At 37.4% G+C, this 17,968-nt stretch overlaps 1 protein-coding gene across 2 annotated transcripts in view; it reads right to left on the reverse strand.

The window, feature by feature from the left end:
- The window catches only part of MYOM1 (myomesin 1), a 108,694-nt gene extending 94,468 nt beyond the window's left edge, over positions 1-14,226 (reverse strand). The window contains exons 1-2 of one of the 2 annotated variants that reach the window (XM_081149074.1): positions 13,824-14,226; positions 9,716-10,043 (exon numbers count right to left, since the gene is read on the reverse strand). In XM_081149074.1, coding sequence (XP_081005200.1) covers positions 9,716-10,020 — 305 coding nt within the window. In that variant the 5' untranslated portion in view covers positions 10,021-10,043; positions 13,824-14,226. The remainder of the gene's footprint in view (positions 1-9,715; positions 10,044-13,823) is intronic. The other variant, XM_081149073.1, reaches the window with a different exon arrangement.
- Positions 14,227-17,968: the final 3,742 nt, after the last annotated feature.

Consider the following 17,968-nt stretch of genomic DNA (forward strand, 5'->3'; position numbering starts at 1 on the left):
GTCCAGCTTGGAGGACTTAATGCAGTATAGGCACACTTACCACTTTGAAGGAGCACTGGGTTTGTCAAACAACAGAGTTAATTTAAATTACAAGGATAGTACATAGAGTTCCCATATGGCTCCCCATTGTGAACATCTTTCATTACAGTGTAGAACAGGGGTTTTTAACCGGAGTCCATGGATTGCTTCAGGAATTCCATGAAATCCTGAAATTTATGCCACATTGTATATGTTTGAATGAAATGCATTTAAAAGAATTATAAGACTGTACTTTTAGTGTCATCAATTCTTTTTCTCTAGGTGCACTCTGTTCTCATTTTCCACCCCACTGATACATTTTTTTTGGTTTATTGGAACACTATCTCCAAGTGCACATTTGCAATTAAAATGGGTAAAAGGTTTGAATAATCATTTCATCAAAGATATACAAATGGCTAATAAGCACATTTAAAATATGGTCGACATCATTAGTCATTAAGTAAATGCAAATTAAAACCAAAGTGAGATCCCACTACACACCCACTCAAATGGCTATAATAAATAAGACAAAATAACTAATGTTGGCAAGGGTGTGATAAACTGGACTCCTCATACATTGTTATGGGAGTGTAGAATGGTATAACGATTTTGGAAAACAATAAAGTAGTTCCTTATAAAGTTGAATATAAACTTAGCATACAAACCAGCTGATACTTTAGAAAGTGCAGGAGTAAGTTGACTTCAAACATTATGGAACAAAAGACTTTCAGGTTGTGTTATATGTTAGAGTACAACTGAAATGTTCAGGTTTTATTTTTCAGCAATTTCATTTATTCAACAGAAATTTATTCAGCATTCATTGTGTGAAAAATACTGTGCTTAACACTGGGATGGGAGGGGGATATGAAGATAAACAACCTTGTTTTCTGAGAGCTTTACATCTAGTAGGGGAGTAAATGCGACCAGGCCTGACATGTTGTATTATGTCAATCAGGGGAGAAAGGATGGAAGGATCGAAGGAAGGCGGGCAGATAAGCGGAAAGACTAATGCAAACAAAATTAGAATTCATAGGCTTGAGAGAGAATTTCTGTCTGGGTTTATCAGGGAATCCTCTGTGAAAAGCTGGACATTAAAAGATGGGTAGAACATCCTAGGATGAGCTGTATGTACAAAAGCTTAAAAATTAAAGCTTAATTTTGATTGCTGAATTATCTAGATGTTGCCATTAGGCTTTACTGAGTGGCCATAAAAGAGCTGAACTTATTTCTATTATTCTAAAATCTTTCCTCTAAAACTAAACCTTTATATATGTTTACAACCTAGTACTGTTGCTTATAAACAAAATGCTCAGCTCTTTACCAGAAGGAGGAAGAGGTAGCGAACTTTAGTGAACTATGGGACAGCTTCTCAAGAGTGCCCTTCTTGGCTGTCGTTGCTCATTTAGTCAGCCACTCCTCCTCAGGACTTCTGGTATCTGAAGTTCATTTCTTTCACCTTCAAAACCTCCAGAAGGGTCAGAAATAAGCACTTGAAGTTCACATTCTGTTTTCTCATGTCAACTTTCCTATCAGCCACATTTCTTCCTCTTAAAAGAAAATATCTTCTTTAGGCTTTTGTGAAAAAGTTATTTTGGATATACTTTTGAATTAGAACAGGTTTGTTCTATGCTCTTCCTTTGATATTGGCACTATGTCAGACTCAATACTTTCCACTGACCTTTCGATTCTCTTGTTTCCCAATATGGACACTAATGTAGGTCTCAGGAGAACATCAAAGATAGTGGACAAGTAGGAGACTGAAAAGAGCCCATCTTTTGTTAATACACTTTGCAGAAAAAGTTTCTTGTAAGATACAAGCATGAATTTAGTTTGACCAATATCACCCTTGAAATTTATTGACATGTAGTGTCATAATAAATAAGCATCCCTTGGCTTTTTGTTTTTATTTTTGCATTATTTACCCTACACTTACCTTTTTCCTCCTCGCGATTCCAGTCTCTCGGCCATAAAAATATCTCATTTTTAGTTTTTTTAAAAAACTTCAGCTAATTAAATAGAAATAACCACAGTTTTTTCTTGTATTTATTGCCTTTGTATTATTTAAATTTTCACCAAGAAGTAACATTGTACTCTCCTTTTCAGTAACTCTTTCCAGCTAATCAATAGCCAGACCTAAAAACAAATACCATGAGGGTCCGAACCGCTTTTCACCATAAATTAGAACAGTCACGTGTTCTAGAAAGGGTGGATGGGTCAAACACTGAGAGATTTACATTTTTATGGTTCTTATCTACATACACCCTTCAGTTTTTATCCATTTCTGACTATTTCAGAAATTAATTTAACCAGACTAGATTATAACCTATTTTTAAGCAGAAATGAAAGTTTACTCCATATTTCCTAGAAATTATATTATGCAGGACACGACAATGGAGATGCCTTATAGAGTCTGTCTGCAGACTGAAAATTGTCCAGGCCTTATAAAAGTTAGCCTTATTAACTTATTTACAAAGCAGCCCAGAAACCCACATCCCACTCCACTTTGGGGATGGCCCCTGTGGTTTACTAGACATTTTATGAAAGTTGCCTTCCTCATTTGAGGTGTTCCTGACTTCTCTAGTTTCATTTAGAAGGGCTGCTGTGGAAAAGGTCAAGCCTTTTGCAATGGACCCTTTGGCCTTCCAGAATTCTGAGATCTCTGCGGGGAAGCTCAGTTACACCCAACTGTGTGGCGGAGCTAACAGTGGACAGAGCTAGCATTTCACCTCCAAGCCCTGGGAGGTAACAGCTTTGTCCTTCCTCTACCTTTGGCTGACTCGTTCCATTCCTACTCTATTAAAGGACACGCCTTCCTTCTCCCAGCATGATTCACCTGCCTGTGGAAGATTAATGTCACTCCAGGGGTATCTTGTATCATCTAAATGTGAATGTTACCTGCGCAATAACCTTGCAAATAATATTTGCACAGGAAGCAGAGAATGAATCACATCTTTCTGGGCCTCAGTTAAAATGTCTATTAAAGGAGGGGCTTGAATTAGATGAAATTTTGGTCTCTTCTTGCTTTAATTGCTATGCATCTACAAATTGTTCTATGCATCTACAAATTGTTCTATGCATCTACAAATTGTTCTATGCATCTACAAATTGCTGATTATATGAAACTGGTATCACCAGAAGTGAGACTCCTAGCTCTTTCTTTGCCAACAAGCTGCATATTTATAGCCGTGAGAGTAGAGGCAGGAGATCGGTGCATAGTGAGAGCTCCTCTCCTGGGACTCAGGGTTTATCTTTGGGATTCAGAACATAACAACCTTTTAAAGAACTAACTGGCTTTTCTGCTTTCGCCAGATTTTCCTCTGACCTTCCTCTACTGTATAGGAAGTAATGTTACTTGTCATTTTCTTGTCACTTAAATTCTGGAAGACAAATCCCAGAAGGTTGTACAGTAAGTCCTCACTTAATGTTGTCAATAGGTCCTTGGAAGCTGTAACTTTAAGTGAAACAGCGTGTAACAAAGTCAGTTTCACCACAGGCTAACTGATAGAAACAACAGTTAAGTTCCTACAGCATATTTTTGGTTACAAAAGCATCACCAAATTTCTAAATAAAGACCCAAACACTTCTAATATTAAACACTGAAATAAATGTGAGCTATACAGACACTTAAGACAGATTAATAAAAACAAGAAAGATAATGATTTTCTAACCTCCTTATTCCAGAAAAGGGTCATGGCTGGCCAGAGCCTATCCTGGTGGCTCAGGTGGAGGTGGGAACCCACCTTCCATTGCAGGGAGCACCAGTACCCACACTCACTCAGACTTGGACAATGCGGGCCTGCCAGTTCACCCCATATGCACATCTTTGGGATGTGGGAGAAATCTGGAGTACCTGGAGAAAACCCCCACACACATGGGGGGATGTGCAAACTCCACACAGACAGCGGCTTTGGCTGAGAATTGATTTATTTTTCCTCATCAACATTGTAATGAAATGATATTGAATGAAATGATGTCATTTAAAGATCTGCTGTAATTGATTTTTTTAACCAATATATAATACATATTGGGTGTGTATATATGTATATATATATTTACTTAATATATAATGTATATTTTTCCTTATGTATAATAATACTTTTATTTAGAAAAGAGTCTACAAGACTGTCTCTAGAATAAAAACTTGATATAACAGCAGCTTTTCAAGCAAACTTATTTCCCATAAGAGCCTATTGGTTCAGTAGTTTTCATAATTCAGATTCAGCCACTTAAGTCTACAGATGGGTTTCAATCTCCATACAACTATGGTTATTTCATGTGTTTTTCTTACTAAGTACCATAAAAAGCAGTAACAACAGAATTGGGTACTTCACTGGAATCTTTGGGAATGGAGAATAAACATGGTTTTATCATCATCACACTGCATAATATCATCATCATTCTAGCATAATATAAAATGTAATGTCATTTTTAATTACATTTGTTGTTTATGCTCCATAATGGCAGGAATCTTGGTCAACTTTGTTCAGTAATTTATTCCTTGCACCTAGAGCAGTGCTTAGCACACAGGAGGAACTGGGTAAATATTTATTGATTGAATAAACAACAGTGACTAAAGCTCATTGAGCGTGCCCCATGTGACAGCCATTACACTAAATGCTACATATGATTATTACTTTAAGATCTCCCAACTTGAGGGACAATCATTTTTCTCATTTTACAGATGAAGAAACTGAGAGGTTAATTAGATTATCCAAAGTCAAAAAGCCTAATTGCAAGTTCAGTAGTCCTCTTATTCAAGGAGATACATTCTAAGATGCCCAGTGGATGCCTGAAACATGGGTAGTGCCAAACCCTATATATACTATGTTTTTTCTAATATACACATACCTTTTCACTTAAAGGAAGCACTTTACAGAGACTCGTTGGCATATCTGAATTGCCAGCATCACTATTCTTGCATTTTGGGGCCATTACTAGTAAAATAAGGGTTACTTGAACACAAGTACTGCAACACCACAACAGTCAATTTACTAAATAGACACCTACTAAGTGACTAACAGACAGGTATTATATACAGTATGGACACGTGGACAAAGGAATGAGTCTCGTTTTGGGTGGGACAGTACAGGATAGTGTCAGATTTCATCACAATATTAGCATGGCATGCATTTTAAAACTTATGAATTGTTTATTTCTGGAATTTTTTATTTAATATTTTTGGACCAAGGTTGACTGCAGGTAACTAAAACTGTGGAAAGCAAAACTGTAGATAAGAGAGGACTACTGTATACATAGGCCTGTTTGACCCCAAAGACGATTCACTTCCCATTATAACATCTGGAAATGGATATGTAGAAAACGGGCACTAAACTGATGCCAATTGCTGAGATCAAGACACAAAAATGTCCACAAGGCAGTAGATTTCTTTGGTAACATCTTTTGAAGCTATATTGAAGTGGGAGATGAAGCAAGTTTTCAGGCCCTGCTCAGACCTTGCTATAATCAGATCCATGAATAAAAGGTGGGGGTTTCTGTGTTTAGTGGCCTCTGTTTTTAGCACTGGTATCTGATGTCTGAATTAGAATTAGTTTGAGCATTAGCATGTTCTTTGCAAACTCTAGTAATTCCAAAATAGGTTATTATCAGGGCAATAACAGAGGGGAATTCATTAACATCATGTGAGTGTAGATAAGGGGCACAATTTAAAGTTGGGCAGAGTTCCCTGGGCAAGTCACTCAAGCCTCAGTGTTTTTATCCTCGAACTGTTGTCTTCCAGAGTCCCTTGTAAGTCTCTGTGTCTGATTCTAAGTTAAAGAATCTGTAAGGTTCCATGCTTGTCATTCATAAATGCCCTAGGATTTTTTGTCTTAGAATGTGTGCCTTTCTGTCTTTTGTAAAAAAGGATAATAAATTCTACTTATTAGGGCTAATGTAAAGATACAGTGGTACAGAGGATGCTATGTTAATTGCATCATATGGGCTGAATTTTAATTTATGTAGAATCAGGCAATTAAATGTCTACCATTACCACAGAGGGTTGAGACAACTCTAAATCCATCATCCAAGAACTGTGCTATGTTGTTCATTGTTTTTTTAAAGTTATTCATTCCTACTTATCAAATATAACAAAATATTTCTTTTATTACTTCCATCTTTTTGTTGTTGTTAATACTCACCCATAATGTGAGAGAGACACATTGATTGGCTGCTTCCTGCATGCACCCCAACTGGGGCCGGGGTTTGAACCTGCAACCCAGGTACGTGCCCTTGACTGGGAATTGAACTTGTGACCCTTTGGTGTGTGGGCTGACACTCTAACCACTGAACCACACTGTCCAGGGGTATTATTTCCATCTTAATATGTAATCAAGCTTACTCGAAAGAAAATAAGGTAAATTGTTTTCCATAATACCACACTATCTGTAGACATCTGCCTTACTTCATCCTAAATACTTATAATATTGACATTAGGAAAGGGATGTTCAAGTCACATACTGGGCTATCTGGTATATATGCAGACTTTGTAGTGCAGTGCTTCTGACCATTGTTGAATCACAACATTCTCCAAGAATCTGATGAAAGCTACAGCCCTTCTCAGCAAAAAAGTTCCTATCTGTGCTTAATTTTAAACATAATTTGAGATGATCCAAGACTCTGTTGAAACCTATTTATGGACTTGTGGACAGGTTAAGAGCCCTTGCCTAATGGTTACAGAGTGGTCATGAGTACCACTTTCCCTTCATTCCCTGAAAGGATTTGTGGATTGCTAGCATAAAACAATAACCTTATGTCATTTTGTTTTCCTGAATTACTACTTTACTTTAGGGATTTTTTTTCTCACTAATAATAAAGGCATTTAGAATAAGCCTCCGGAATTTATTTTATAATCCTTGGCTCAGAATGCAACTGGCAACTGATCTGTGCTTTTACCACACTTGACGCTGGATGAGCCACTGTTCTTAAAACTGAGGTCAGCCAACTCCAGAGCACAATATAAATCTCCGTAGTTTCCACTTTAACACTAGACACCTACTACAAAGCAGAGACTAAAATTAGATCTCACCTAGTGCTTACATGTACTCCGCAGAATTGCAGTTCCAACCCTAGAGGGTTTACTCAACAACACTAACCACAATCCAAAGAGAGAAATTTCATTTAGCAGGAAAAAGATGCTTCACTTTGAAAAAGCTAAAATAGAACCTACAGGAATTATGAAGATTTTTAAATGCTCAAAGAACATTATCTGCACGTTAGCTCTAGGTCTAAAATAAGAACGACTAAAATACTCCCAGAATTAGGTTGGCTTTCCTTTCTTTTACATTGCATTATACAAAGGAAAAATATTGGCATTTTCTTCCCTCTTGTTTCTAGGTCAACATTTCTAGGTCAACATGTTTTTACCAAGAAGCCTGAGTTATTCAAACAGAGCAAGCCATTGATAAATACCTACCTATGTAAATACATACACAGTGGGAGGGAACAAGATGTGAGGCTGACTATAGAAAAATAATTACAGTTCTGTTTCCTGTAGAAAGTTTATTATGTGAGGCTCTTTATAGCTAAAATGGCTGTTTTCCAAAGATTAGATAGAACAAATGTTTTCTGAATAAAATAGAAAAGTTCTCAAAAGCTTTTTTCATTACTAATGTTTGGTGCAACAGATCAGATTATGAATAAATATAAATATTGCACATGTGGTTAAAAGAAAGATTTGTGTAAAAATAAAATGATTTTAACATAAAATTCGGCAATGGAGTTGAAGAAGTAAATAACACAAAACCACAAATTCATAATTCTATAGCGTCTACAGCATTGGGAAAATAAAATACATACACAAGGAGTTTCATTAGCAGTGGTATGACAATGCAAATGCCCATCTTTTATAGACTCAGCACAGATAGTCCAAGAAAATGGATATTTAAAATCCAATCCTCCTCTCTTACAAGACAGCTGCTTTCCTAAATGAGGTTATTAAACGTATCTATGGAACATTGTTCAGGAGAGCAAATGACACTATCACATACACATGGTGTTAACTCCTCCCAACTTTCCTTTGCGAGGCAGTTCACTTGAAGCAAGTGCGAAAAGAAAGTAATTTCTCTCAGTGGCAATATTTCCACATTTGCAGCCAATTTGAGATTCTTATGAACACCCAGTGGCTGAATATGACTCCTGAAAGTGAGATTGCAAAATGATCCTGTTCCATTTTAAATGGAATTTCAGAATGTTGACATCATACATTCCAGGTAAACCCCATCGGACTCTGGCTCTGTTACCGAACATAGCAGAAGCTCCCAGGAGGTCACTGTCAGTGCCCACGAAACAGCAGCCATAGATCAGATGCTACTTAATCCCAATAGGAAATCAGGAATTTCTGCCTTCGGGAACCTTCCTCACTTCTCTTCATACAAACCACGGTGTTATTTCCTCAATAACTTTTTTAATTCCCAGAAATAAATGTCTTTTCCAGGTGTCCTAACAGATATTTTGTGGGCTCAAATTCTGTATGACTTAAAATTTTATTATGTTTAGAACAAAAATGCAACCTATGTCAGATGCTTTGCAGAAAATTTGAGGCAGCAGATGGTTATTTACCACATAGCCCAGAGAACTTTACATGAAGTTCAGCACTCTTTCTGAGGACTGTAGATCGAGTCTTAATAAAATCACATGTATCTTGCCACTGGTTTTTAATCCCCATGAAACTTTTCATTTTGGGTATTGAAAAAATTATAATGAGCTTGGACTGAAAAAGCAACTATCTGCTCAGCAGGCTGGAACAACAGAGAAGCCAACTGCAAAGTCACAGGAAACATTTCTCCCAGGGACACTGCTGCTATATCATAGCAACCTCCTTTGAGTGACTACAGACTCTGAGAAACTTTCTTCTCTAATGTAAAAGATTATCAGTAAGGTTGCTGTTTGAAATTTTATCAGTAAGAATGAGACATCGCACTCTTGCCTGGAAGACATCAGGAGCTGTTGACACAGAAAAGCAGCTTGATTCCCAGCCCAGAAGCTGAGTTGCATATAAGGGGTTTCTTAATAGGACAGTCCACGCTTACCTCAGCTTTACCATTTCCAAACAAACAGCACCCTGCGTTCACTTTGCAGACCAGACTTGCATCTAAATTCCACTCTTTCTAGAATCCTATAATAACCCTCTCTTTGAAATGGGTCAATAAATCTAGTTTTGTGGGACTCCAGGTTTGTTCCTGGTATTTAAGGCTGACAGAGTGAGGTAGGGCATGTTTTAATAAAATGCTCCAGCTAAAGAAAATATCTGCTGCTTGAATGAATAACAGCCCTAAATGTTAACACTGGCTTTCAGATACTGAAAAAAATAGAACCCATCTTCTCTGTAGTGTGGACTCCTGTGACCTGTGCATTTTAAATTCTCTACTGCCTTCTCATCTAAAGAGAAGCATTCTGAAAGCCAGGAAACCTGTTGTGAGTGTTGAAATGATATTTTCTGGTCCTGCTGCTGTGAATGCAACTTGTGGCAAACAGTCTTTGCTTGCAAGACTCCTCAGTGTGACTGGGAAGCACTTTGTGAAACCCAGAGATGGGGTGAAGGGAAATAGGCAGAATTCCCAGGTCTCCTAAACACACAGGCTTGCTCCACACCTGGTTTAAATGTAGTGATGCCAGATTTAAGAAGGAAAGAAAACTCGATATGGGAGGGGTACTGAGAAAGAGCCTTCGCCCTAAGGTTGGAAGGCTGCTTTTGACATACCCGTGGGAGTAGCCGTAATCGTAGGCTGAGGCCGCCTTCCGACTGACTGCAGACGCGAGAGAGGACTCGGTGGCCCAGGACGCCTGCTGCTGGTAGGAGGCAGCCGAGGCCTGGCTGAAGGCCTGGGCTTCCTGGCGGTGCGCAGCCAAGGAGCGGCTGCTGTAGGCGGTGGAGCCATGGGTGTAGATGGCAGAACTTTTCTTCTCCTGCTCGTGGTACTGGCTCATGGTGGTGCGAAGGTCCTTGTTACGGTAGCTGCGATCATAGTGCTCGTGGAATTTCTGATAAAACGGCAGAGACATCATGTGCCCCCAGGGAACCAGGCAACCTACAAGAAAGCAACAATTTTTTGAGTGAATTATTAAGGAACAAATCCCATAGAACAAGTCATCTAAATCAATATGTAAAAATTAATACTCATCTTTTCCTAAGAGTAAATGGAAAATGATGTGAAATTTAGCTTAACTGGTTACTCAATAAACTTCCTACTTCATGCCCAGATGTGTGCCTCCCCGCCTCCCATCTTTGTGCAGCCTTTTCCTGCCTTCTTTCTGTCTTCCTCTCCTCCCATCTTCTTCTCTTTCCCCCCTTACCTCCTTCCTTCCATATAAATATGAGGTCTTTGCAAAGTTTCTCTACCCTGGCTATTGTGCATTTCCCCAGACCTCTCACAATACGTATTTCTAATTTTCTGGCATTTCATTCTGATGTGGCTTCATCTGGGAGAACAGGTAATCATGGAGGGTGTGTGTACAGCTAGTGCAGTTTTCATTTGAGATATAATTACTGAAACCTATGAGCATGATACTACTCCAGCGCAAGAATTACAGCGATGAACAAAACAAACAAAATCCCTTATATAGAACCTTATATTCTATTGCAGGAGGTAGATATAGAGAAAATAAATAAGTAAAGTATAGGTATATTAGAATGTGCTAAATGCTATGGAGAAAAAGAAAGTGGGGGGCAATTTTAAACAGCCTCATCAAGGATGGCTTCGCTGGAAAGTGACATTTGAGCATGTGAATATCTGGGATAAGAGTGTTCCAGGTGTTAGGCCATGGCAAAGGCACAGGGTGTATGGAGCATGCTTGTTATAGTCCAGGAGTAGCACATGAGCCAGTGAGGCTGCGTGGAGGGAGGGGGTGCAGGGAGAGGTATAAGAGATGATGTGGCAGGGGTGGCAGGCTAAGGGGACACAGTGCAGGGTCCTAGAGGCAAACTCCAAGGACTTTGTCTTTTTTTCTGAAAAGGCTGAGAAGCCATCAGAAGATTCTGAGCTGAGAACCACTCTCACTGATTCTGAAGAATAGACTGTTGAGGGACAAGAATAAAAACCAGACCAATTAGAAGGCTGTTATAAACTAAGTTGTTTTCCCCCAAATCCATAGATTGAAGTCCTACTGCCAGTATTGCAGAATGTGAACGTATTTGGAGATAGGGTCTTACAGAAGAAATGAAGTTAAAGTGAAGTCACCAGGGTGGGTTCTAATCCAATATGACTGTTGTCCCTAAAAAGAGGAAATTAGGACACAGACATGTACATCTTGTGAAGACACAGAAGAAAACAAGCATCTCCAAGCCAAAGAGAAGCCTCAGAAAAAAACAACTCTGCCAACACCTTGGTGTCAGATTTCTGGCCTCCAGAACTGTGAAGATAACTTTCTGTTGTTTAAGCCACCCAGACTATGGCACTTTGTTATGGGAGCCCTAGCAAATTGACATAAAGGCCATTACAATAGTCCAGGCTAGAGATGACAGCGATAGCAGTGGAAGTGTGAGGAGTGATCAGACTCCACATGTTTGAAGGTAGAACCAATAGCATTTGCTGAAAGTACTGGATTAGGGTGTGAAAGAGAGGAGTGAAATGGCGCCAAGGTTTCTGCATGAGTAATTGCAAGACTGAAGTTGCTATTAACTGAGATGGGCAAGAGTATAAGAAAGCAGCAGTTTGGGACGGAAGAACAGGAGACCGACTTAAGACATTCTACATTTGAGATATCTGCTAGACATCCAAGTGGAGATGTTAGGTGGGAAGCTGGGTATGTGACTTTGGAGTACAAGGTAAAGGTCTAGGTTGAAGGCCTATGACTGGGACTCACCAGCTTACAGATGATATTTAAAGCCAAAAAAAAAAAAGATTAGAATAATTGTAAATGGAAAAGGAAGTCCTAAGACTGAATCCTGGAGTGTGCTTATATTATATAATGAGCTCTCTCAAATCTCACAAGCACTTCTAAAATGTATAAAGTTGAACCAGAAAAATTTGCTCCATTAAGAATATGAAGGTTTTTAATTCTCTAACATAAAGAAGAAAGATAGTCATCAGTGTAGCAATTTACACTGTGAACTTGAGCTAACGGTTCTACTGAAAGTTAAAGATATATTTGCTTAGCATAGGGAGAGAAGACTTCATTAGCTTTCTTGAAAATCTGTCCACTGACAGAAGCCTACCAGCCACACTGACAAGCCTGGATGAAGTAATAGTTTTATGGAGCCCCACCCCAATTTTTAATGCTTCGCGTGTGTTCTGAAATGTTATCTGTAAATTTTACAAGTAAAATTGTTGTGAAGTAGTCATTTTTCCAATCTTTTTCTTTAAGTTCTAAATGAGGAGTGAATCCTTCTAAATTTGCCATATTTTTTGTCAAGTTTAAATCTACTTTTTATTTAAACTATTTAAAAAGTCAGCATGTAATTCCCTAGAGAAGAAAATCCAGCAAACTTCACTCCAGAAATATTTATCTAAGGGCTCATGGAAGATATCACTCTGCATCATTTCCCAAGAGGAAAAAAAATAGCGACTAGCAAGCAACTTTACTTCAACTCTTAAATAGATTGCTGTTTTCTGTTCTAAAATATACAGAATTATTATGTGTAACAAATAATTATTAGATAAATTTTGATAAAACAAAAGGGTTAGACTATATTAATATGAAAGTATATTATGTTTGGCAGTTATAAAGATATTAGATACATTTCTGTAATGATACATACTGCATTGCAACATGACAAATGTTATTTGAATGAGATTCAAATAAATAATGAATGACCTTCCTGTGTGTTATGTTATAAGCTAAATTCACAACTCAGATGACTCAAAATGCTGTTATCTTCACAAAATAAAATCTTTAAATATCTTGCCCAATTCTATTTTCCACCAAATTTCTATTTCCCCCCAATATATTTATTTTTAATAATACTTAATATTCCAAGCACATAGATAATGAATTACAAGTAAACAGGGTTTGGCTTTAAGTCAACAGAGCTGATCATCACAGCTCTGACCTCTAGAACAAAGGTACAACTACCGTCTCTTCATCAGTAAGCGAGGATTGTCCCCAACACAAGAAAGCTAGAGTGTGCGGGGGAAGGAAAGATGGTTTGGTTGTCCTCTGTTCTCCTAAGACCTGCATTTTCTGCTGGAAAATCATTTGGGAATTTAGGGAAAAAATGTTAATCCCATAGTTGCCATATGATATTTTGTATAGGCATTAGAGGCCCAAAGCTGATAAAAATTATTCACAGAAAGTGTTAACTTCAGGGTCATTATGTGGGGATCTATGTTGCCTCTGAAATACTGCCTAACCATTTCCAGGTCAGGAATATCATAATGCACTCTTACATTTACCTACATGGCATTGTCAGAGCAAAATCACTGAATTAGAAACTAGTGACTGCAACGTTAATTTACCTCCTTTTGCTCTAATTTGTAATCAGGGAGTACTGTAGGCAGATGGAGGGTAGAAAGCAAATGATTTCCTGTCACCTCATCCATTCAAGATTTCAACCAAACCACTGAATTGTAAGTTGGAAAGAGTACCTAACACAGTTCCATCTGAGACAGCTATTATTTCCTTATAGTTCCAGGAATGGTAGCTTAATTAAAAAGAATACAATGAGCTGAGAGAATAGCTGTGCCAGCAAAAACTGGCACTCTGTTGCTCTTGTCTTCCTTCCCAGGGGCTCCACTTTCCTATTTCTCTGCTATTCTGACATCTCTCTGAGAAAACTGCTGAGTTCAGAAGATAGAAAGAAACCACACAAACCATAGTGCTATTAAGCACATAAAATATCAAGTGTATTCCTGCCTCAGTGTCATGCTTACCAGTTTCCAAGAGTGATGGTGGTGGAAATGTTCCGACGTGGCCGTGGAGCTGGATGAGAGATGAAAAACCCACGCAGGTTGAATCCAGGAAAAAGTTAAGGGGCAGGGCTAAAGGCAGGACCCTGGGGGCCAGTTCAAAAATAATGCATGTGGTCAGGCAGTAGAATGTCAGAGCCACACAACCAGCCTTTTATGGCCAAGAAGGCAGATAAATATAGCAGCAAATGAGAGTAGTCCTAAACCGAGAGAAAAAGAGAGGCACTGGCTGGTAGCTGCCTCAGTAATGGAATTAAATTAATGCCAGTCGATGGGCCTGACCTGATTAAACCAAACTTAGGATTTTTATTTGGCTAGAAGAGCTATTTTCAATATCGCTTTATCACTGGGTATGTGAAAGTGCAGTGGAAAGAATGGTTTGTGTGGAGAGCTAAAAATAAGGGCAGTAATCTGATTCCCATCAAGGACTTCATGGAATTTTAATGCCAAGATATGTTTCTGAGTGTGCTGTTCATAACGCATGTCGAGTACATTTAAAAGACACAAGGTGAAAAATAACTTGAGGTTAACTAGAGGCAAAACAAGTAAGATATGGGTTACACGCGGTGGCAGCTGTGGCCTGACCATACAGCCATGGTTTTTATCATTTTAGGGAAATTTAAAGTTTGACTGTTCGATTCCCTATTCATTAACTAAAGCCTTTTTGAGAAGCAGAGTGTTTTATATTTCCTAAAGGCAGAGTAGGCTCATTCTATCTAACGGGAGATTCTCTTTCTTTGTTTTTTTGGACTGTACAACTAAGTAAGAGCTGGTAAAACCTGGTAGGTAGAGCCTGCGCTTAGGATTCAGACCAGACCTAGATTCCAGGCCATCGATGGCACCTAATAGCCACATAACCTCAAGTATTTTATTTCTTCTCCCTAGGCTTCATTTACCTTCCCTATAAAATGGGGATAAAAATACCTAAAATGTGGGATTGTTGTGGAGATTAAATGCGATAGTACAGAGGAAGTGCTTAACCGAGGATTGCCGCAGAATAAAGACTCAGTAAATGTCAACATTATTACTGAGAGTAATAATTTAAAAGCTCATTGTTCAGGTTATATGTATTGAGCAGATTATATTTTGATAGTGCTGTTACATCAATTAAATACAGATCACTGGTATCTATCAAAATATTGAACAGACCCAATATTGTAGTCTATTTTATAAATACTTTCTCGATAACTATAGTTAATACCTTTGAGGAATTACCAAGTGCCAGACACTGTGATAGGCACTTTACATATATGACCTCATTACTTCTCATAATACTTTGAAAGGTTGGTATCATTAGCTTCAAAGAACTGAAAAAACTGAGGTTTCAAGAGGCCAAGTGACTTGCCAAAGAGCTCACAGCTAGTAAATGACATAAATGCAACACATTTGGAGATACTTGAATTCCAAAGCCCACGAACTTTTTGTCATCCATTGCTGTATTCACCCTCCAGTGACACTTTGCTTATTAGAAACTAGATATTTTGAAATAGTTTTTCAGGTGCAATATAACTGATGGTCAGTTTCTGAGCTTCCTAACGTATTTAAAAGAATGCATCCCACTTAGTTCTGATCAAATTTAACCTGGCATTCCTTTATCTAAATACTCCTCTTGTTAGTGTGTATATGGACATTTTAGCTGTCTGGAATCCATAGGAGAATTTTCCAAGCTTTATGTCCCCAAGTATTCATTTTCTAGACATCCAAAACAGGATGGCAGTGGTCCTTCTGAGTTTTGTTCACCAGCCATTGGAATGGTTCTCAGTGAGCTATTACTCTAAAGAACATGGTAAATTGCTACAAATCTCTAAGCAGGAAAGAGGAAAAATAAACAAAATAAGAGATATAAATGATCATAATACTAGCTAATATTTAATGACCATTTGCTATTGATGCTAACTGCTTTACAGTATCTTATTTGATCATCGTACACACATAAAAACTTTTTATGGATTATGAAATTGACATTTAGAGAGATTAATATTTTAAAGTCATACAACTGGAATGTGACACAAGATTCAAGCCTAGGTCTATTCTACACAGAGCCTACTCTCCTATGTATCATATTATACTGACTTTCAATCATTTAGCTGTGTGTGTGTGTGTGTGTGTGTGTGTGTGTGTGTGTGTGTGTATCTATAAATGCATAGATAGAGAGAAGACAGATAAATGATGATAGGTAGATAGATAGATGATAGATAGGTAGATAGATAGATGATAGATAGATAGATGATAGATAGATAGATGATAGATAGATAGATGATAGATAGATAGATAGATGATAGATGATAGATAGATAGATAGATAGATAGATAGATAGATAGACAGACAGATGATAGATGATAGATAGATAGATAGATAGATAGATAGATAGATAGATAGATAGATAGATAGATGATAGATAGATAGACAGATGATAGATGATAGATAGATGATAGATAGATAGATAGATAGATAGATGATAGATAGATGATAGATAGATAGATAGATAGATAGATGATAGATAGATGATAGATAGATAGACAGATGATAGATGATAGATAGATGATAGATAGATAGATAGATAGATGATAGATAGATGATAGATAGATAGACAGATGATAGATGATAGATAGATGATAGATAGATAGATAGATAGATGATAGATAGATGATAGATAGATAGACAGATGATAGATGATAGATAGATGATAGATAGATAGATAGATAGATGATAGATAGATAGATAGATAGATAGATAGATAGATAGATAGATAGATAGATGATACATGATAGATGATAGATAGAGTGACCCATGTGCCAATAACATCCATTAGAAGGAAGAACTATTACCAAGAAGAGTTTTAGTTCTATTTAGTTATATTTTCTATGTAACAGACTACTGCTATTTATTAGATCAAGATGTACTGGCTACAAATATCAATACATTAAAATATTTATTGAACTTTGATCCCGGATAAGAATGCAGAATGAGAGAAGTCCACACACACTTGTGAAGAGACTAAAATATCATTTATTTACTGGCACTCGGGATCCCAGTGAAAGCCAAAGAGTTTATTTCAAACAAATATGCAACTTCGACAAAAGAAGTATGAGCAAGAACTCAGTGATCTTTTTGCTATGGCATCATCTCGATGCAGTCTTTTCTAACAACATATCGAAAGTATAACTACCTGGATAAAAAACTACATACTGTGGAGTACTACATAATAAAACTGAAATTTAAAAAAATTTAGTTGGGCTCACACAAATAAATTCCTGTGATTTAATTATAATTCCCTTATAGATGTATAATCATTCTGTTGTTACCTTCATTTAATCATAATGCCCTATAAATGTGTAAATATTCTGAAAATTTAATGGCATGATAACCAACTCTTAATTTCAAATTTCCCAGAAAACCATCTAATGCAAAATACTTTTTAAAAAGTGTGTAACTATAAAAGTCTAGAAATTTCAGAAAATATTTGCTTTCAGAATTATAGTTCATTTCTAAGAAAGTAGTTTTAAAGCAGATACAGTCTCTCTTTAAACTGTGTTAACATTTTTATAAGCATTTTTATTAGTTATAAGTTTAACTAACAGTAGTGTATCCAAAAAGCAAAAATAATGTCTAAATTATATTTAGCCACCAAGCAATTTTTGTTTGAGCATAGAAGGAAAAATAGTAGCAAATCATTATACCCATAAGGGAATAAACAAAGAAATACTTTTTAAAAAATATATCTTTATTGTTGAAAGTATTACAGGTGTCCCATTTTTCCCCCCCAGTTGATCCCCTCCACCTCACTCCCACCCCCTCCCCAGGCCTTCACTCCATTATTGACTGTGTCCATGGGTTATGCTTATATGCATATAACTTCTTCGGTTAATCTCTTCCCACCCTCCACCCTCCTTCCCTCTTTCCTCTGAAATATGATCATCTGTTGCATGCATTAATGTCTCTGGATCTATTTAGTTCGTCAGATTCTTTTGTTCATTAGCCTCTTCTTAAAGAAAACCCTTCAACATTTCCTGTAGTGCTGGTCTAGTCGTGATGAACTCCTTTAGTTTTTCCTTGTCTGAGAAGCTCTTTATCTGACCTGCAATTCTAAATGATAGCTTTGCTGGGTA

This window comes from Miniopterus schreibersii (assembly GCF_964146895.1).
Source record: "Miniopterus schreibersii genome assembly, chromosome: 10".
NCBI classification, from domain to species: domain Eukaryota; kingdom Metazoa; phylum Chordata; class Mammalia; order Chiroptera; family Miniopteridae; genus Miniopterus; species Miniopterus schreibersii.